At 35.8% G+C, this 22558-nt stretch overlaps 1 protein-coding gene across 4 annotated transcripts in view; it reads right to left on the reverse strand.

The window, feature by feature from the left end:
- LOC127850125 (calcium-dependent protein kinase C-like) overlaps positions 1 to 22558 on the reverse strand; it is a 160061-nt gene that overhangs the window by 48861 nt on the left and 88642 nt on the right. For all 4 annotated transcript variants that reach the window (XM_052382912.1, XM_052382911.1, XM_052382915.1 and 1 more), the window contains 4 exons: positions 15363 to 15519; positions 11584 to 11815; positions 10638 to 10760; positions 4414 to 4587 (listed from right to left, as the gene is read on the reverse strand). In XM_052382912.1, the coding sequence (XP_052238872.1) occupies positions 4414 to 4587; positions 10638 to 10760; positions 11584 to 11815; positions 15363 to 15519 (686 nt within the window). The remainder of the gene's footprint in view (positions 1 to 4413; positions 4588 to 10637; positions 10761 to 11583; positions 11816 to 15362; positions 15520 to 22558) is intronic.

Raw genomic sequence — 22558 nt, forward strand, 5'->3', positions numbered from 1 at the left:
AAATTGACAAAATTGATTTTATTATTATTTTTTAACATTTAGTTCCAATGTTTACATTGATTAAAAGCATTTACTTTTTGGCAGGGAGACAGGTATAGTAACAAGTTGCCTAATGATGTCCTAAGCTTATTTAAAATTCATCAATATATTGCAATGCAATTTTTGACAGACATCAGAAAAGGTGAAGGGCTTAAAAAAATGAAGTATATGGTGAGAAGAGGCTCATAATTGAACTTTGCCTCCATTTTACGCTTTTAAGCGTTTGCATGCTGGAAAATTTGTTGTCTGCTAAAATGTCTTCTGCTGAATTTCTAAAATTAGCATTTTCTTCAAGTTTTTTCAAAGAATACTATCAGAATAGCAAACAGTTTGGATCCTGATGAGACGCCACATGTGGCGTCTCATCTGGATCCAAACTGTTTGCAAAGGTCTTCAAAATTCGGTTCCAGCACTGAAAGAGTTAAACATATTCAGAAAGTTCAATGACGATCAAATAAAAACTGATTTAGTTGAGCGAAACAAAAAAGAGCCAACATACTAATGAACAGTGCAGAAACTATACCCCTACCATCAAAAATAGTTTGCCAATTTATATTCTTAATAAATTAGCCAAAGCTGCATTTGTTATATTTATTTTCAGTGCCATTATTTTGAGTTCTGTTGCACTTTATGCCCTGATACTTCTTGAGAAACATTATAAAACATGCCAGCATCTATAAATGCTCTTAAAATGTCAAGGATTAAGCTTCTGAAGGAAAGCTCATGACATGTCAGTACGAAACTGTAATTGATGTGATTGCCTGATAGGCTCAGATGACTTAAAAATGGGAAATAATGACACAGGAAAGCAATGTGATAGAGGCGATACCCCATGATTGCAAGCTGCAAGATGCATTTTATGGTGTTGTTTTTGTATATTACAACTTGCATTGTTAAGCGGAATTTTGTTTCAAAGGATTTTTATTTTCCTTACTGATTGACAAATTAGTTATTCTGTAATCTCAGAGTATGAAATAAGCACATGAGGACTTTGCGTTAACATCCAATAAAATCAATGTTTAAAAATTGCGTGCATTTTTTTTTTGAAAAAAAAATGACTTCAGGTGTGATTTGATGACCTGTTTAGACAAGAGGGCCTGAAAGGCCCAAAGTTGCTCACCTGAGATTTAAAGGAACTGACCTGTTCTGTGCAGCCCAAGATGTCATTAGAACAAAATGTTCTTACCAACTTTCATGACTTGTGAACATCCTGGCACCCACGTTTTTCAACAGACCAGAACCATTTTCATACACATCCAAGATATCATTTAAACAAATATACTGACAAAGTTTCATGAAGATTCATAAGTCCATATAAGGAAAAATGCCCCGCCCAATGGTGGCCATGTTTTTCAAGCAACTGGAACCATTTTCGAACTTGTCCAAAATATCGTTGGGACTAATCTTCTGACAAAGTTTCATGATGATCGTACAATAACAAGGGCTGTTTGTAAAACATGCATGCCCTCCGTATGGGCTGTCAGTTGTAGTGGAAGCCATTGTGTGAATACGTTTTTTGTCACTGTAAACTTGAGCTTTGACCTTGTGACTTGAAAATTAATAGGGGTCATCTGCCAGTCATGATCACTGTACCTATGAAGTTTCATGATCATAGGCCTAAGTATTCTTGAGTTATCATCATGAAACCATTTTACTGTTTCGCGTCACTGTGACCTTGTCCTTTGACTTAGAGACCTGAGAATTAATAGGGGTCACCTGCCAGTCATGATTAATGTACCTATGAAGTTTCATGATCCTAGCAATAAGCTTTCTTGAGTTATCATCCAGAAACCTTTTTACTGTGTCGAGTCACTGTGACCTTGACCTTTGACCAAGTGACCTGAACATCAATAGGGGTCATTTACCAGTCATGATCAATGTACCTATGAAGTGTCATGATCCTAGGCGTAAGCGTTCTTGAGTTATCATCCGGAAACCATTTTTCTGTTTCAAGTCACTGTGACCTTGACCTTTGACCTAGTGACCTGAAAATCAATAGGGATCATCTGTGAGTCATGATCAATGTACCTATGAAGTTTCATGATCCTAGGCGTAAGCGTTCTTGAGTTATCATCCGGAAACCATTTTTCTGTTTCGAGTCACTGTGACCTTGACCTTTGACCTAGTGACCTGAAAATCAATAGGGGTCATCTGTGAGTCATGATCAATGTACCTATGAAGTTTCATGATCCTAGGCGTAAGCGTTCTTTACCTTTGACCTAGTGACCTCAAAATCATAGGGGTCATCTGCCAGTCATGAGCAATGTACCTATGAAGTTTAATGATCCTAGGCCTAAGCGTTCTTGAGTTATCATCCGGAAACCATCTGGTGGACGGACGGACCTACCGACCTATCGACATGTGCAAAACAATATACCAGCTCTTCTTCAAAGGGGGGCATAAATATGGCTTCTTGATTGTTAACAAGGTTTAAAGCTATATAAGGAAAAATGCCACGCCCCCTTGGCGGCCATGTTTTCCACCAACCGGAACCATTTTCAAACTCATTCAAGATATCATTGGGACTAATCATCTGACCAAGTTTCATGATGATCGGACAATAAATGTGGCCTTTAGAGTGTTAACAAGGTTTTACTAAAGCATGATATATAGCCATATTATTAAAAATGCCCCACTCCCTGGTGGCCATGTTTTTGAAGCAACTGAAACCATTTTCGAACTAATTCAAGATATCATTAGCACAAATCTTCTGACCAAGTTTCATGAAGATCGGAAAATAAATGTGGCCTCTAGAGTGTCAACAAGGTTTTACTATTGCCATATAAGGAAAAATGCCCCATCCCCTGGCGGACATGTTTTTTAACCAACCAGCATCATTTTTTAACTCGTCCACAATATTATTGGGATGAATCTTCTGACCAAGTTTCATAAAGATCAGACAATAAATGTGGCCTCTAGAGTGTTAACAAGATTTTAATATAGCCATATATAGCCATATAAGGAAAAATGCCCCGCCCCTTGGAAGCCATGTTTTTCAAGCAAACATATCCATTTTCGAACTTATCCAAGATATCAGACCTATCTTCTGACCAAATTTCATGAAGATTGGACTATAAATGTAGCCTCTAGAGTGTTTACAAGGTTTTACTATAGCCATATACAGCCATATAAGGAAAAATGCCCTGCCCCTTGGCAGCCATGTTTTTCAAGCAAACGTAACCATTTTCGAAATCGTCCAAGATATCATTGAGACCAATCTTCTGACCAAGTTTCATGAAGATTGGACAATAAATGTGGCCTCTTAGAGTGTAAACAAGGTTTTTTACTATAGCCATATAAGGAAAACTGCCCCGCCCCCTGGCGGCCATGTTTTTTCATCGATCTGGACTATTTTCGATATCAATAAAACCAATGTTTTGACAAAGTTTCATGATGATTGGGCAAAAATTGTGACTTCTAGAGTGTTCACAAGGTTTCTATATAGCCATATAAGGAATACTGCCCCGTCACCTGGCGGCCATGTTTTTCAATGGACCTGAACCATTTTTGAACTCAACCAACATATCATTTAGACAAACATTTTGACAAAGTTACATGAAGATTGGGCATCAAATGTGACTCTACAGTGTTCACAAGGTTTTTCTTTTTTTTACCTAGTGACCTAGGTTTTCACCGGGCATGACCCAGTTTCGAACTCAGTCGAGGTATCAATGGGACAAATGTTCTGACCAAATTTCATGATGATTAGACAATAAATGTGGCCTCTAGAGTGTTCACAAGGCAAAATGTTGATGACGCACGACACACGACGGACGATGGACAAAAGGTGATCACAAAAGCTCACCATGAGCACGTTGTGCTCAGGTGAGCTAACAAAACTGTGTGTCCATCCTGTTCTGCCTGTGTGAACTGCACAGGCTAATTTGGGACTACACTTTGCGCACATGCATTAATATAACACATGAGCAATATGTATTGAAGTCAGCTTTCAACCGCAGGTTTTGGGAAATGATTGACAAGTGTCTGTACTATCAGGCAAAAATTTACAAACGATACCTCTCCAGAATTTACTATCACAGCATAACTGCTATACATGTATACACAACAAGAGGGCCTGAAAGGCCCAAAGTCCTTAATCTGAGATACAAAGGAACTGACCTGTTCTGTGCAGCCCAAGATATTATTAGAACAAATGTTCTGACCAAGCTTCATAAAGAGTGAACTATAAATGTAACGTCTAGAGTGCTAGTGAAATATAAATGTAACGTCTAGAGTGCTAACAAGGTTTTTCTTTAAGGATAAATTCCCCACCCTCTGGCAGCCATGCTTTTCAACAGACTGGAACCATTGTCGAAGGGAGGCTTACCATGGTCTGGAAGCAGGAATGTAGCTGTGTTAGGAAGGGAGGCTTACCATGGTCTGGAAGCAGGAATGTAGCTGTGTTAGGAAGGGAGGCTTGCTTGGCAGGGCTAGCACTCGCTTCTCGATCATCGTGCATTCCACATCATCGTCCTGAATGATCACATCTTTCTTGAGGATTTTAATGGCATACAGTTCATCAGTCCCTTTCCTTTCTGCTAAAACCACCTGCAATATATCAGCATCAGTTTTAAGTAGACATTAAGAATAAATAAAATAAAACTAGAGCTTTGTCACAGACGTGATGAATACCCCCACATATTTTGCATGTTGTCTTAACAAAAAACAGCGGACACCATGCTCAATGTTTAAAGTGACTCCGTGACCTAGTTTTTGACCCGGCATGACCCATATTTGAACTTGACCTAGACATTATCTAGATACAACATCTGACCAAGTTTGGTGAAAATCAGATGAAAACAACTTGAATTAGAGAGTGGACACTTAATACATCCCGACCGACATACCGACAAGTTCACTCGTATATACCCCCTAAACTTCGTTTGTGTGGGTATAATAATTTAATTCATATTATTCATTATGTCCCCACCTTTTCTTGTACACTCCAGGCAGTACAAAATTATGTTTTTACTGTCTATTTATGATCTGCACTATGGAAAAATGAGGCTTAGTGCATGTGCATAAAGTGTCATCCTAGATTAGCCTGTGCAGCCCATGCAGGCTAATTGGGGACACCACTTACTGCTTTCATTGTATTTCTCATATAATGAAAATCTCATCTTCGCACAAATCCAGTTTAGCCGCAAAATGTTTTCCCTGATTTGCCTCTGTAAACAGCACACTGGGACAACACTTAACCCTTTCAGCGCTGGAACCGAATTTTGAAGGCCTATGCAAACAGTTTGGATCCAGATGAGACGCCACAGAATGTGGCGTCTCATCAGGATCCAAACTGTTTGCTATTCTGATTCTTTGAAAAAACTCGAAGAAAATGCTAATTTTAGAAATTCAGCAGAAGACATTTTAGCAGACGACAAATTTCCCAGCATGCAAAGGGTTAAGCCAAAAGCAAGGCTCATATAAATGTTCACCTTTTTCTTCCATTTCTATTATACCCAACTGTATGTGTATTGTTAGTACAAAATGCTTAGAAACCATTACCCTGTGCCATTTTTTAAATGGCATAATTCCCTTTTACCCAATAATTACAAATAAAACCTTCAATTAAATAATATTTATCAATTTTAAATGATTATTAAAATCAAATATTGTGCAGAACTATTTGTAATTCAATCTTTTCAGCTTATCTTCATACTTACATAAAGCAATATTGTTTTGTTGCATGCTTTATGTTGGACATGCTAAGAAGATAAACAATTTCAGGTTGACCATTGATTTAACAGTTTTAACACTGTCCCTTTCCTTTTCATTAAAACAACATATTTTTTTGCTGGACATTATAGTAAGAAAACTTTTGTTGTGTGCCTATTTTTCTTTAAAGAAATTGGCTTCCATGTACATATAATTTTTGTTGTCACGACTGAAAATCAATAATTCATGATGTCTCACAGAGTTAAACTTATCAGATTTTCCAACATTCATTACCATACATGAAAGCAATAACGATTTTTGGATGCAATTAAATAGTTACAGTGTTAATCTGAACATAAAATTGCTTTCAGGATATGTTCAGGTCAAACTTAATAACAGGAGACCATGAATGTCATCATGAATACATGAGAGTTGACAACCTTTCCTGAATTCACAAACACAAGTTTGTATGACCTTAGATTCTATGAGCTTAACCAGTGTTCTACATCATCAACAAATCTTATTATGCTCTGTTTTTAAAGGGACCTTTTCACAGATTTTGGCATGTATTGAAGTTTGTCATTAAATGCTTTATATTGATAAATGTAAACATTGGATCTCAAAAGCTCCAGTAAAAAAACAAGAATAAAACTAGAGCTTTGTCACAGACGTGACGAATACCCCCACATGCCGCACTGACACAGAACTTTTTGCATGTTGTCTTCACAAAAAAAGCGGACACCATGCTCAATGTTTAAAACGCACTAAGTGACCCGTGACCTAGTTTTTGACCCGGCATGGCCCATGTTCGAACTTGACCTACACATCATCTAGATACAAATTCTGACTAAGTGTGGTGAAGAATGGATGAAAACTACTTGAATGAGAGAGCAGACACTATGCTGAATGTGTAAAACGTACTAAGTGACCCCGTGACCTAGTTTTTGATCTGGCATGGCCCATGTGAGAACTTGGCCTTAAGATCATCTAGATATAACTTCCGACCAAGTTTGGTGAAGCTCAGATGAAAACTACTTGAATTAGAGAGCGGACACCATGCTCAATGTTTAAAACGCTTTAAGTGACCCTGTGACCTAGTTTTTGACCCAGCATGACCCATATTAAAACTTGACCTAGACATCATCTAAATACAACATCTGACCAAAATTGGTGAAGATCAGATGAAAACAACTTGAATTAGAGAGCGGACACGTAATACGGACCGACAGACCAATCGACCAACAAGCTCACTCCTATATACCCCCCTAAACTTCGTTTGTGGGCGTATAATAAAAGAATTTAGAAACAAGAGATGTGTTTGTCAGAAACACAATGCCCCCTATTGCGCCGCTTTGAAATAATTTCAATATATCATTTGGCAGGTTTAGAAATTATCTTCCTTTTAAAGCTTATTACTTCCCTTTGATTGTATTTTTTTACTTTTGACCTTGAAGGATGACCTTGACTTTTCACCACTCAAAATATGCAGCTGCATTAGATACACATGCATGCCAAATATCAAGTTGCTATCTTCAATATTGCAAAAGTTATGGCCAATGTTAAAGTTTTCGGACAGACGCACAGACTGACGGACTGACAGACGGACTGACAGACAGTTCAACTGCTATATGCCACAGTACCTCGGGCATAAAAAAAGTAACCCTCAACTGGGCTCTAACCACTGACCCCTGGAGTAAAAGTCTATTGCTTAGACCACCCGGCCATCCGTGCTTATACAATTAGTGATGTATTTTATACTTAATATAAGCAAACCTCGTAGTTTCACAAAATGTTACGACAACAACAGAACTCTCCAAATTGTTCAATCGTTTTGCGATGCCATGCTTTATAATTTTTTAGGTTTTTTAATTGTCAAAATATTCATATAATGGACAATTTTAGAGCATGGTAAATGTTAAGTATTACTGTTTCATCACAAATATAATAACTACAACGAAAATTTGCGAATCTGAAACAATTTTGTTAATTTTGTCAATTTTAACTAAACGTGAAAAGGCCCCTTTAACTGGAACACAAAATTCATGGCCTAAGGACGCATGAAAGATTTAAAAAAAAGAAAATGAGTAAACATTGACTGACAAATATACATTAATCTTATAGACTTTTCTAGCGTGAATCGGAATTCTTTCTAAAAAATGCGATGCGTGATGCAGTACTGTTATTTTTAATACTGCCACCATTTTCTAATAAACGTAAGGTTTGCTAATATTCTCAGGCTACTCAGGGCAGAAGGAGTAATAGATTCAATTGGTTAGAATAACTGTCAGAGATATTTCAATTGGTTAGAATAACTGTCAGAGATATTTCAATTGGTTAGAATAACTGTCAGAGATATTTCAATTGGTTAGAATAACTGTCAGAGATATTTCAATTGGTTAGAATAACTGTCAGAGATATTTCAATTGCGTTGACATGCAACAAGTTACCTTCATGGTCAAGCCATGCTTATTGATGACTGAATGATTGCTATATTTAACAAATATGTGAACAAAAGTATGTTTTCAGACTGTTATTTTTTATCGCACTCAATTTATTGTAAAACTAATAAGTGCTTTTATTTATGGGCTTCAAAATATAATGAAAAAAATACAGAAGTTATTTCATACATCAGAATTCAGGATACTTTGTCTTTCAATCTCATATACATTTGTATACATATGTCCGCTTGTTTAAGGAAACGAGAGAGAAACTAAAACACTACTCTATGGATTATGCTCTTTGTACATAAACAAAATTAACAACAACAAAAAAGAAACAAGATGCTGCCTTTAAAAAACTCCAATGCCCCCAGTAGAAGCCTTTACAGTATTGATTCAGTGGCCTATTTGCATAAAAGTCCAGAATTAAACAAGAGATAGCCAAGCAATATATGTCCCCTACCAGCTCCACCATTGTCAGAAATTCCACCATTGTCTTATTTATTTTATATTTGTTGCCATAGCAACCAGAATTTTTGACATAGGAAAAAATAAATGAAGTGCATTATGTCCATGTTGCCACCTAACTATGTTTCAAGTTTCATGAAAAAATATGAAGAACTTTTCAAGTTCAGCAGTATTTCTAGTCTATTTGTTGCCATAGCAACCAGACATTTTGACGTAGGAACAAAATGAAATGGTGTGCATAATTTCCATATTGCCATCTATCCATGTTTTAAGTTTCATGAAAAAATATGAAGAACTTTTAAAGTTATCACAGGATCCAGATAAGTGTGATGGACTGACGGACAGAGCGCAAACCATAAGTCCCCTTCGGTGAAACCGGTAAGGGACAATAAATATAAAGGTCAAAATGAGGTCAGGTGATGTGGGCGTGTTTAGAATGTTCTTAGATAATGTCCAGTCAAGTATCCAAGCTTTGATGAAACAATTATTTATGTTAGAGGAACTGGACCAATTTTTGTTAACTAGGACTTTGGACCTACTGAATTAGTCCAAAAATAGGTGATTGTCAAGGTCAAAATAAGGTTAGTTGATGTGGGTGTGTTGAAAGTGTTCAAAGACATCATCTACTCGAGTATCAGAGTATTATTCTAAAGGTAATTGATGTCATAAATAATGTGTCATTTTGGTTAAACTTTGTACAGACAGAAAAACAAATGAACAACAGAAAGGCAAATATATGCCGCAATGCATTGGTAGATGATGGAGTTATACAAACAATTCACTAGGTAGGCATGACCTTAAAACTTGCATTCCCATGATGAAAGTCATTCTTATTAAGCTACTGCCCCAGCTCAATCTGCCTTTACATCATGTGTCAATGCATCCTTTATGTCATTGGTTACCTTTGACAACCTCCTCATTATTTCTACAAGCACTGGTACTCAATAACGAGGCTCCAATTAACCCCAAGCTTATCCAGATGAAGCCATTAACAGGCTGTCCATCAGTGTATAAAGAGAAACACATTGACAAAGGCGGAAATGGGAACACATTCATGTGAATAGATCTCTTCATATAGGTAAAACCTCTGGTACTTATGTACAGAGGGACAAGTGAATGCTCAATGGCGCCACTCTGCTTTATGCCTCCCTCTCAGAACGGGGCATTAAAACTGGCATTCGTTACACTAAGACATTCACTTTCATTCCTCATGAATTCACGATTTGAAAAGCAAATTACAAACAAGAAACCGTCGGAGACGGGTGATGCTCCCCAAGGTTTTTTTTTGTCACAATATTGCACTATAAATTCAGATAAAAGGATTTCAAAGGGCCATAACTCTGTGAAAAATCATCCTACGAGAACCGGCTGATAATATGCACATCTCCTTTTGGTAGTGAAGCTTCCCATAAAGTTTCATTGAATTCCGGTCATTAGTTGCTGAGAAATAGCCCGGACAAGAATTGTGCACGGACGGACAGACACACGCACAGACAGACGAAGCGGCGACTATAATTATGCTCATGTGCACCCCAAAATAAATTTTGGGGGAGCATAACAAAATAAAATTGTGCCCTGCATATGCTGGCCATTGTTGCTTTTTCTATTGCAACAAAAGAACAACATGAAGTTATTCCTGCACATGACAAAAGGAATAGAAAAAGACAGATTTTCAAGAGTTACATAAAATGACCATCATGAGTCTAATTTATTATCTTTCATATAAGCATTATCAAATATTTCATAATAATACTTTGAACTACACAACACATGAATGTCTTTTTTGCGTGAATTAAATAGTATAATCCTGACTTGACGTTTATCTGAACAAGCTAATAAATGCTTAATTTTCCTTAAGACTAGCGTTTTGCAAAAACAGGTCTTATACCATATGCATTTACACTGTCTGGTCAGTAGCTACCCTTTCAACTATAAAGTCACGTAAGGTTTCATGGACTCATGAGCAGACTGTGCGGATGTCAATTAAAGGGCTCAAATAATAGGTACAAACTACAAACTAAACTCAACTAGCCTGCGCACCTTGCCAAAGCTTCCCTTGCCCAGCACGGTGAGGAAGTTGAAGTCTGAGGCCCGCACGTTGTCCTGCTTGCTCACGTTCTGGGGAAGATTCATGGGCGTCGGACGCTTGTCAATCTTTGTTTCCTGAAACACAACACGGGCACCAGGCTGTATTGATATGCTGGAATGAGAAACTGGTGGAAGTGCTTATTATTTTCATCTCCAATGCACTACTTTGTTTGTTCGCCTTAGTATGATTTCTAAAAATTATATATTGACTATCTCATATAATTTTTTTTTTTATTCACTTAATAATTAACGAGTCTGATGTGAGTTAAATAGGTGTTGAATTACACTTTGTGACCTACTGTCTCATAGTTACTTGGTGTCATACAAGCATCTGAAACACACTTGATGTTTATTAGAATATCCTCCAAGTGTACTTGATTGCAAGCTCAAAACACCCAGAAATGTCCAAAACATTTTAAAATCATTTCACATAAAACCATTACAATGCCTGAAAAGTAACACATTTGTTATCACTATGCAGACAATATGGGCCGTGCTCTGTGAAAAGATGATTTAATACATGTGCGTAAAGTGTCGTCCAAGATTAGCCTGTGCAGTCTGCACAATCTAATCTGGGACAACACTTTCCGCCTAAATTGGATTTTTGCTAAGAAGAGACTTCATTTTAACTAAAAATATCATAAAAGCGGAAAGTGTTGTCCCAGATTATCCTGTGCGGATTGCACAGGCTAATCTGGAACGACACTTTACGCACATGCATTATGCCCAGTTTTCTCAGAACATGACTCAATTAATCTGGACAACACTCAACTCACATGCACTGAGCCCAGTTTTCTCAGAACATGACTCAATTAATCTGGACAATACTCAACTCACATGCATTATGCCCAGTTTTCTCAGAACAAGGCTAAATATTTTAGGTTTCCTCTATGAATACCTCCATTCTTGAGCGACACATCTGTATATTGGCGCTGACGTCGTCTACGACAGGTACCCCGTAGAACTCCCCCTCCTCCTGACTGAGCAGCTTGAACCAGCCCTCTGCAGGCTCCTTCATGATCTCAGAGATGCCAAACGACAGCGAGCCCATGAAATCGTTACGAGACGTGCGGTCCCAGTCCCAGATCTCCAGAGACACGCGCTTTGCGAAGTCGTCTGCTGCTAGGTCACTGGAAATAGTTTGTTTAATTTGAGCAGTGCTTTGGTAAAAAGGGGCTTAATTCATGTACGTAGTATCATTCCAGATAAGCCAGCCTGCACAGGCTCATCAAGGACAAATCTTCTTGTCTTACCCAGATTTGTGTTTAAAAGAGACTTGATTTAACCCTTTGCATGCTGGGAAAGTTTTCGTCCGCTAAAATGTTGTCTGCTGAATTTCTAAAAATTAACATTTTCTTCAATATTTTTTCAATAATACTATCAGAATAGCAAACATTTTGGATCCTGATGAGACCATCTGGATCCAAACTGTTTGCAAAGGCCTTCAAAATTCGGTTCCAGCACTGAAAGGGTTAAACGAAAAATTCCATAAAACCGAAAAGAATGTTTCCTGATAAGCCTGTTTGGACTGCACAGGCTAATTTGGTATGACATTTATAGCACATGCATTAAGCCCAGTTTTTCCAGAACAAGGCTCATTTATTTACTTATTAAAAAAAAATAAGAGGAGTCTTGTTACAAAAATTTGACCATCAATATAAACAATAAAGGATTAAATAGAACATTATAGATATTAATAACCTAATTGCTTGTTTCAAGCAGGTGCAAAACTGAGTACAGTGTATAAGCAAAATTATTCATCCAATTTTTGCTAATTTATTTTGATCACACCCGAAGACCATACTCTTGAAGTTGATTGATTGAAGTTTCATATTCAACTCTCGATTTTCAACAATTAAATAAAGACAGTGGGTTCAATCTCTGTGACACCTAACCAACAGATACATGGCATCAAATGCATTTAATGCTTGTACAACATAATAATACAAACGATGAACAAGCATGTGAATTTATTGTTGAATTGCATTATTGAAACCTGTTCTTGATGGAAAAATTGCATGACTAAGGTAAATATCACTCCCCAGCCTTCCGGCAATAAAGATGGTGGCGACATGGGCGTACATGGAATACTGAACTTTATTCTCTTGATATCAGGTCAGACAAAGAGATAACAGGAATACAGGCATTTAAATTGACCTTTTTTGTTGTTGTATTCTTCAAACCTTTCAAGCTCCAATATGCAGGTCGGTAACTAAGTAACAAAGAAAAAAATTAAGTGTGAACTGCTGCTCTTGTTAATGGTTTACTATATTTTCTCTTAAGAAAGTTTTCATTTATTACCCCTTTTGAAGATTTCATTTAATCTTTTTTTTCATAATCGTAGCCAAATGAAAACCTTCATAAGAACAACATGTGTCACATACCTTCAAGTTTGTAATCTATGCTATGGTATATCTTATTTGATATGAGGTCGCCCTGAGAAAACACCATTCAATGCATGTGTGTATTACACGTCTCCGGGATGACCATTTCTGTTTAAACTGAATATTCGCTAAGATGACTTTTAATGTAAATGAAAAATACCATAAAAGCGGCTTGCAGACTGCACACGCTAATCTGGGATGAGCCTTTATGCACAGTCATGCATTAAAACTTGTTTTCCACAAGTAAGGCTGATATTTTGGACCTTTTGGTAATAAAGAGGAGTTTATTGTCTGCGTATTGGAATGAAATGAGAAAACATCTAATTTAGACAGCAGAACACATTTCCTATAAGTAGAAGAATATAGAAAATAGCATAAAGGCCAGGCAGGTTAAATTTACAACTGTCTTCCCTTGCACAATTAATCAAATCCACAGTGTCAACTGTTGCAAGTAACATAAATCTTAGAATTGAGAAGATAATATGTGAACAGAAGTATAAGAGGAAGGAATAACCGGGCATCTGCGACAGTCTACATAAGGAAATCTTGTAAGAATCAATGATATGCTAAAAGATATTAATATTTGGCTATCTCAAGTTATGATTCTCTGGCAATCATAATGACACCACTGAATATGCAAATGTACAAAAGTACTTGAACTATTGCCATAAAAATACAGATAGTTTGGCACATACCAAAAGACTTATAATGATTGTCTTAACCCAACAAGAGGGCATGAATGTACTAGACTACTCACCTGTGTAATGGGGTGTGGCAAGTGTCAAACCAAAACACAGGATTAGAAAAGAAGAGGACCCCTTTACAATGTTATACACTCTGATTAGCCTGTGCAGACTGCATAAGCTAATCTGTGACAACACTTTACGCACATGCATTAAACCTAGTTTTCCCAAAATGAGGTTCGTATAGGTATGTCATCTTGTGACCACTTGAGAGTGATCATTTCAGGTGAGCTTTGAATGGCCAGTAAGCAAACATGATGTTAAAAATTGTAGATGGACCAGAATATCTTCTGTAAATTCATCACTATGATTATAATTGACTCAATTTGTGATCATATTGGACAGTTCAAATGTATTACAATGATTTATTTGACTTATTCAAGAGGTTAATATATTTGAGACTTATTTGTGACCATATTAGACCAGTCAAAATTATTATCATTTTAAATATGTACAGTATGCTGTTATATTATTCCTACAATTTTTGAATGTTTTATTATATTGGAGGTTTATATTATTTAATCTTCAATTAATCTTTGATTATATTGGACTCTTATCATGAATTCTTACCATTTGCTATTTTCTATTGGACTCTTATTGTACTATTATTGGACTTGTACTTTTTGGGCTTGTACTATTTGTGATTATATTTAACTTCTGCAAGTTTTGATTTTTTTTACTCTTCCTATTTGTCATAATATAACTAGACTCTTGTGTTTAAATTGCACTACAGCTATATGTGATCATATTGGACTCTTACTATTTGTGATTAAATTGAACTATTAAAATGTGAGATCATATTGGACCCTAACTATCTGTGATTATATTTGACTCTTACTATTTGTGATGATATTGGACTCTTACTATTTGTGTTAATATTAGACTCTATGTCTGATCATCTTGGACTTTTACTATTTGTGATCATATTGGACTCTTACTATTTGTGATTGTATTGGACTCTTAACTATTGTGATCATATTGGACTTTTACTATTTGTGATCATATTGGACTCTTACTATTTGAGATCGTATTGGACTCTAACTATTGTGATCATGTTTGACTTTTACTATTTGTGATCATATTGGACTCTTAACTATTTGTGATCAAATTGGACTATTATTACTTAAATTCATATACTGACCCTTACTATTTGTGATGATATTGGACTCTAACTATTTGTGATCATATTGGACTTTTACTATTTACGATCATATTGGACTCTTACTATTTGTGATTTTATTGCACTTTCACTATTTGTGATCATATTGGACTTAAACTATTTAAGATTATATTGGACTCTCACTATTTGTGATCATATTGGACTTTTACTATATAATATTGGACGCTTACTTTTTGTGATTATATTGGGCTCTCACTATTTGTTACTTTTACTATTTAAGATCATATTGGATTCTTACTATGCGTGATCATATTGGACTCTAACTATTTGTGATCATATTGGACTCTTAACTATTTGTGAACATATTGGACTCTTAACTATTTGTGATCATATTGGACTCTTACTATTTAAATTTATATTGGACTCTTACAATTGGAATTTCTCATCCCATGTGGGGTTCAGTGTGGCCTTGATAGTTTTCGTCTTCAGTTTAATCTTGTGCTCTTCACTGGGTATGATCTTCACCTTCACAAATGGGTCCGCAAGGCCGTTAGGATCCATAGGGATCAGATTTTTGGCTTCCCGGACTGAAAACAGGGCATAAAGATAATTAGTATGGAAATACACGATAAAAGGCTAAGTATGAAAAACTTACCTACCAGCTTCTAGAGTATGACAACATTATATTTTATTAAGCTAAATATGGAAATAAAAATCATGAGCTAAGTATGGAAACATAATATACTAGACCTAGTATTGAAATACAGTAAGGGAAAAATTTAAGGTGAGGCTAAGGCTGTGGAAGCGCAGAGCATACCACACTTAGTATGGTAAGTTTTTGATGAGTGGTGGGTTCTTTTTGAATCGTAGTTTAGCGATAGAGAATAATACCTTGATAACACGTTCACACATGATGCAGTTTGTTACAGAAAATAGCTTTGACACAGTCACCATCGATTTGCTGATAAAAAATGCGACAAAACGGGTAAATATTTTAATTCATTATAACTCAAAACGTTCATATCAAAGATTTTCTCCTTAGTGTTTTGCTCATATACTGTTTCTAAGTAAACAAAGTCGCTTATTTATGAGTATTTTCCATACTAAATTGTCAGTTGACATTTTTTTACAAGAAATCAACCACCCCTGAAATGTCAGTTTTAAGTTTATTTATGGCATGCAAAGCTTGAAATTGGGACAGCCAATCAGAATCCACAGCTCATGAGGAGCCAATATTTTCAAGATGGCGGTTTGACATTATCAACACAATATATATTATTTTGATGTAAACAGATGATAAATATTTGAAAAAAAAAATCAACAACTATAAAGACAAAAGGTTAATAATTATGATTATAATGATAGATGGTCAAATACTTAAACTAGAGTGTTAACCAGATTTTGCTATAGCCATATATAGCCATATAAGGAAAAATGCCCCGCCCCTTGGCAGCCATGTTTTTCAAGCAAACGTAACCAATTTCGAACTCATCCAAGATATCATTGAAACCAATCTTCTGACCAAATTTCATAAAGATTGGACAATAGAGAGTGAACAAGGCAAATGCACAACGCACGACGGACAACGGACTACGGACAAACGGCGATCACAAAAGCTCACCATGAGCACGTTGTGCTCAGGTGAGCCAAAAAATATTTGTAATGTGACATCTTTATGAAAATTTACCACGACTCAAGAGTAATATTTTTTTATAGCATATACACAGTCATAGCTAAAGAAAGTTTCTTATATAATAATGTAACAGAACATGTTTTGCTACATGTGATTTTAAGTGATAGTGACAGATCATATGAATAATGCAAGCCAACGTTTATAATAATCAGATAAGTTTTCCATTCAATCAACAAGCCAGAAATTCAACTGAAAGTAGTTATGCATCAGTTCAGTGCAATGAGGGTTTATTCCCAAAGTGACGCTGTTTTCAATCTCTTCCAGTGGCAGTAAATAACAAGACTATTGTCAAGCAATATAAGTCCCCTACCGGCTCCACCATTGTCAGAAATTCCAGATTTTTATATATATATATTTGTTGCCATAGCAACCAAATTTTTTTATTTAGGAACAAAATGAAATGACAAGCATAATGTCCATATTGCCATCTATCCATGTTTCAAGTTTCATGAAAAAATATTAAGAACTTTAAAAGGATCCAGAAAACCACCATTTTCAGCAGCATTTCTAGTCTATTTGTTGCCATAGCAACCAGAATTTTTGACGTCGGAACAAAATGAAATGACGTGCATAATGTCCATATTGCCATCTATCCATGTTTCAAGTTACATGAAAAAATATTAAGAACTTTAAAAGTTATCGCAGGATCCAGAAAACCACCATTTTCAGCAGTATGTCTAGTCTATTTGTTGCCATAGAAACCAGAATTTTTTATATCGGAACGAAATGATATGACGTGCATAATGTCCATATTGCCATCTATCCATGTTTCAAGTTTCATGAAAAAATATTTAGAACTTTAAAAGTTTTCGCAGGATCCAGAAAAACCACCATTTTCAGCAGTATTTCTAGTCTATTTGTTGCCATAGCAACCATAATTTTTGACGTAGGAACGAAATGAAATGATGTGCATAATGTCCATATTGCCATCTATCCATGTTCCAAGTTTCATGAAAAAATATTAAAAACTTTTAAAGTTATCACAGGATCCAGAAAAGTGTAACGGACAGAGACAAAACCAGAAGTCCCCTCCGGTGAAACCGGTAGGGGACTAACAAGGCTCCACATATCCCTGGTCTGACAAGTAGTCATAATTGAGGTTCATCCTGTGAAAACTGGGCTAAATGCATGTGCATAAAGTATTGTCCCAGATTAGCCTGTGCAAAAATCTTTTAAACAAACATCCAGCCTAGACAGAAAGAGTTATCATGATTAGCCTGTGCATACTCATGGGTAACACAAATGGCTGACACTTTACACAAACGTTCAAATAAAGCCCAGTTTTCTCCGAACAAGACTCGTAGTTTACTGCTCCGCTCAGGCGATGTTGATTTGTTTTATTGAAGCCACAGAGGGCTTCACATTCCTAATGCATAATTCAATGTGACAAGAGCATCTCAATGCCTTAGCTATATGTTCTGCTTTTAACAGATGAATAAAATTATGTGAATAATCCTAAGGCATAAAGAATGCTCCTTAAGAGTTTGTTTATAGCCTTCCATTAACTGAGGTAAACATATCCGGACTGCAAACATACACGAGGATGCTTTTTAAAATGTCAAAGTCCTTTATTGCAATATGGAGTGGCTTATAAAGAAACAATTAAAAACCAAAATTGATGGAGCTCCATAATTTTTAATGCAAAAGAAAGTGCACCATCCCCAATCTAAATAAATAAAATATCAGCCAGATATCATCAGAATTCAGAGCTATTTTATTCATGAAATTCACAGTAGTCAGTTTGCAAACTCACACAGTAACATTCTTATTTTCAATTATTTATTTCCATTTAAAGATCTTATCTTTCAGAATAATCCATGCCATTAATAGACTGACATTCAATCCTATACCACTTAGATACGTATTTTGACGTGTTAGTAGTCCTTTAGAAAGTCAAATTTAATTAAAGACCTTTCTTTCTAGATTAAAATTTTAAAGACAAAGGCATCATTTATTACCATTTGATACTGATGAGCAGTAAACAGCATAAAACCTGAAAAGACTGCAAGTTACTCACAAATTACAAGCAAATGCAAAACTATCATTTTACATCTTTTTAGATTGGAAGAACTTTTCACATTAATACAAATAATCTAAACTTACAAGAAAATAGAATTAATTGTTTGCTTCAAGACTGGAGACATTATCAAAACATTATCAGAACAATAATTTATTTGGCTTCTAACATACGCAAGGTAATTTGAATATGGGTCATGTGAGACCAAGAAATAGGCAATTTGCAACCATGACTCCTGATATTACGCAAAAAATGGATTCTACAAACATCGTTCAATATGATTCAAAATATAGCAAACTTACATCAAAACAACAGGGCCAAAACCTAGATTTGAACATGGCCCTTAATTTATAAAGATACAAATTCTGACAAAGTTTTATCAAGATCGAGTCATTAATATGGTCTCTTGCGTCAAAAAGATTTTTATCAGATTTGACCTTGTGACCTAGTTATTGACCTAGGTTATCCAGATTTAAAATCTGACTAGAAAGTGTCAAGATAAACATTCTGACCATATTCTATCAAACTTGATTTATAAATTTAGCCTCTAGAGTTGTAACAAGGTTTTCCTAGGATGTGATACCAAAGATTTGTAATAGCGGCCTAGTTCTTGGTCTCACATGACCCAGATTCAACCCAGATGTTGAGACATCAATGACAGGACACACATGACCCAGATTCAACCCAGATGTTGAGACATCAATGACAGGACGCACATGACCCAGATTCAACCCAGATATTGAGACATCAATGACAGGACGCACATGACCCAGATTCAACCCAGATGTTGAGACATCAATGACAGGACGCACATGACCCAGATTCCTACTATGCTTAGATATAATCTCGATAAACATTCTGACGAAGATTCATCAAGTTTGGATTAAAAAGTGGCCTCTAGCGTGTAACAAGCTAAACTTGTAAACGCACACTACACACAGATCAATGCCAGGCATACGGTGACAATTCGTGTACATGTAAGTTAAAAATGCATAAACTTTATAAGACTGGATTTTTAATCTTTATGATGTGAACAGTATATAGTAAAGGGTTTGAGCTTTTCATCAAATTATGTTCCTTCTTGAGTGAACTAAAAATTCAGATATTGTACGCATAACAATAATGATTTTTCTCATAGAATCTTTTTGATCAGTTTTATTTCTTCAAGTATTATTATGCTGTAACTCCTCTGAGAAGTATTAAAAGTCAGCACATTGGCGCTACAGGTGATGCGTGAGAAACACAAACCTCATTTGCATGATTCAATTTTCTTTTCTTTTTAGGTTCTCCGTCTTCACACATATTTGCCTGCCATTATACAGCCACCAACATGTTAAATTAACTACTGACTGACATAACTGAGAAAAACTAGCTTTAAATTTATAAGGTTAAGGAAGCAATAAGATTGCAGTCATAAGGCTGAGAAGCAATTTACAGGCTAAGTAGACAATAAAAGCTGAGACCATCAGGGGGATTATTGGATGATTGTAGGTCTGGCTTGGTGAAAGACAGCTCTGTATATGCTAATCTTTTCCTGATCATAGGGAATTGTCATGTCAACATAATCATCCGTTAAGACTACGACTACGCTATTTGCATTTGTTTTCCTTACCAATGCAACATTTTGCATGGTTTGCAAACACACATACTTAGAGGCAATCAGGTCATAGAAACCTGTTGTGTCAAGTATACAATTCTTGAATGCACTTCCAGAAAAGCAAACAGACAGGCGATGAACTAGATGTGCCCTGTTAACAGTTTGTATTCAATGTGATTATTGTTATTATAACCTCTATATTGTTCCATAAAAAACATAAATTAATGTCAAACCTTGGTGGTCTTCTTGAGCTAGTACAACAGTAAATGCATATCAATTGGACCCTTTACAAACACAAAACAATTGAAGCTAAATCATCTTTCATAAAAATTATTACCTTTCAACAAACTTTAAACAGCCTGTTTTAAAAGGACTAGATCTTCATTGCTTACAAAATATATCCATCTACTGTTTTATAAACACTTATTGTTATTACATGTATTAGTAGTTTTATTGGCTATTAAAAAAACAACATGCTTTAACACTGTTGACTAAAAGGGGTGATGCTGGCATGCACATTTTAACTCTTCCCCCAAAAAGTTAAGGGGAAGAGAGATTTTAAGAAAAAGGTGGATTAGGTAATCAACAGCATAAAGATCCACAATAACAATAACGGTTAACCCTTTCAGTGCTGGAACCGAATTTTGATAGCCTTTGCAAACAGTTTGGATCCAGATGAGACGCCACAGAACATGGCGTCTCATCAGGATCCAAACTGTTTGCTATTCTGATAGTATTATTGAAAAAAAAAATTGAAGAAAATGCTAATTTTAGAAATTCAGCAGACGACATTTTTGCAGACAACAAATTTCCCAGCATGCAAAGGGTTAAGCCTTTACCAGGTAGATACTTTTCAGACGCATTTGTAGTCAATTAGAAAGTTAAATTTAATTAGAGACCTTTCTTACTAGATTCACGTTTTTAAGGCTTCATTTCCAACCCTTAGATACTGATGAGAAGCAAACAGCATAAAACCTGAAGACACTGCAGGTTACTCGCAGGTGCTGTTTGCACATTGCTATTTCTACTATGGCTCTGAGTGGGAAATGGTTAATTCAAAGTAAATTACTATACAGTTTAGAGTAAGGCCCCAAATTCTTGTGCTGTCCACTTTTCACACATTTTGTTGCATGTAATTCAATTACCGCAGACCATTGAAATAACCATTAGCCACAGCAGGTACCTCATTATTTCTGACAGTTGCTTGATGCCTAACCCCTTGTTTACCGCCCTTTGCAGGGCACAGCAATTGCTATACAGTGGTATCAATATAGAGATAAACACATATATACATCTGTCTGGAATTTAATTTCGTATAAAAATCAGCATGCTGACTGCATAAAAAGAACAAATTGACATGACGCCTTATCTATGATCACTCCGCCCACTTAATCAAGTGGCTCAGCGGGTAGCAAACCTAGACAAGCTAACATCAAAATGGCTTCTTTGCCTATAGATTGCATATAGATTTACGCGATATTCCGGATGATTTTTATGGACTTTTTGACAGCATAATTATGACACTTGTATAAGGGGTTTGTGTCATTTAGTTATTCTGCGAATGCAAAAAATATACGTTTATAGAGAACATCAGCTAATTATAACGGGTTTTTTCGGTACATGAATAACGCTCTCAAACGCTTGGCGCTGACCGAAATCGAACCTGTTATTACGTGTGATGTTGGTATTAGCAATAAATTAACACTTCTTCAAGGCATTTACCCATGTTATTTACGAAACATTTCCACTCCTGTATTTGACACGAAATAGCGCTTTAAACTGGGATTTCGGTGAAGTTTTACACGCTTTCTGACACCGAGTGTACCAAAATCCCACATGTTATTACGTATAAAAGTGATATTAATAATATTAAACATTGCTGATGGGACATTTATCAATCACTATAATTGAAAGTGCAAGACAGCACAATAAGTTTGGTCATTGTCATATATAAAGTAGCACTGTATGAAGGGGAATTCAGTAAAGCTACCTGTATCAGACGCTGGCGCAGGTACCGACTTCTCCCAAGTTCGGCATTTATTGGTTATATCAGTAATAATAAATCTTATTATGTGGCATTTATCGATTCAATTCAATTAAAATAGAAACATATAATCGTTTTCACTTGTTTCTGACTCACACAAAACTCGATTTATAACGGGGATTTTGTTAAGTTACGCAAAGTTGGTACCAATCTTCTCTATTATTCTACAAGCACACGTGATATAATTCATATTTAATAATGCGTAGTTATTTCTAACATAACATTTCCAGTTTTTTAAATAAATAAATGCTCCATAAGGGTGATCTCGGTAATTT

This window comes from Dreissena polymorpha, chromosome 11 (assembly GCF_020536995.1).
Source record: "Dreissena polymorpha isolate Duluth1 chromosome 11, UMN_Dpol_1.0, whole genome shotgun sequence".
NCBI classification, from domain to species: domain Eukaryota; kingdom Metazoa; phylum Mollusca; class Bivalvia; order Myida; family Dreissenidae; genus Dreissena; species Dreissena polymorpha.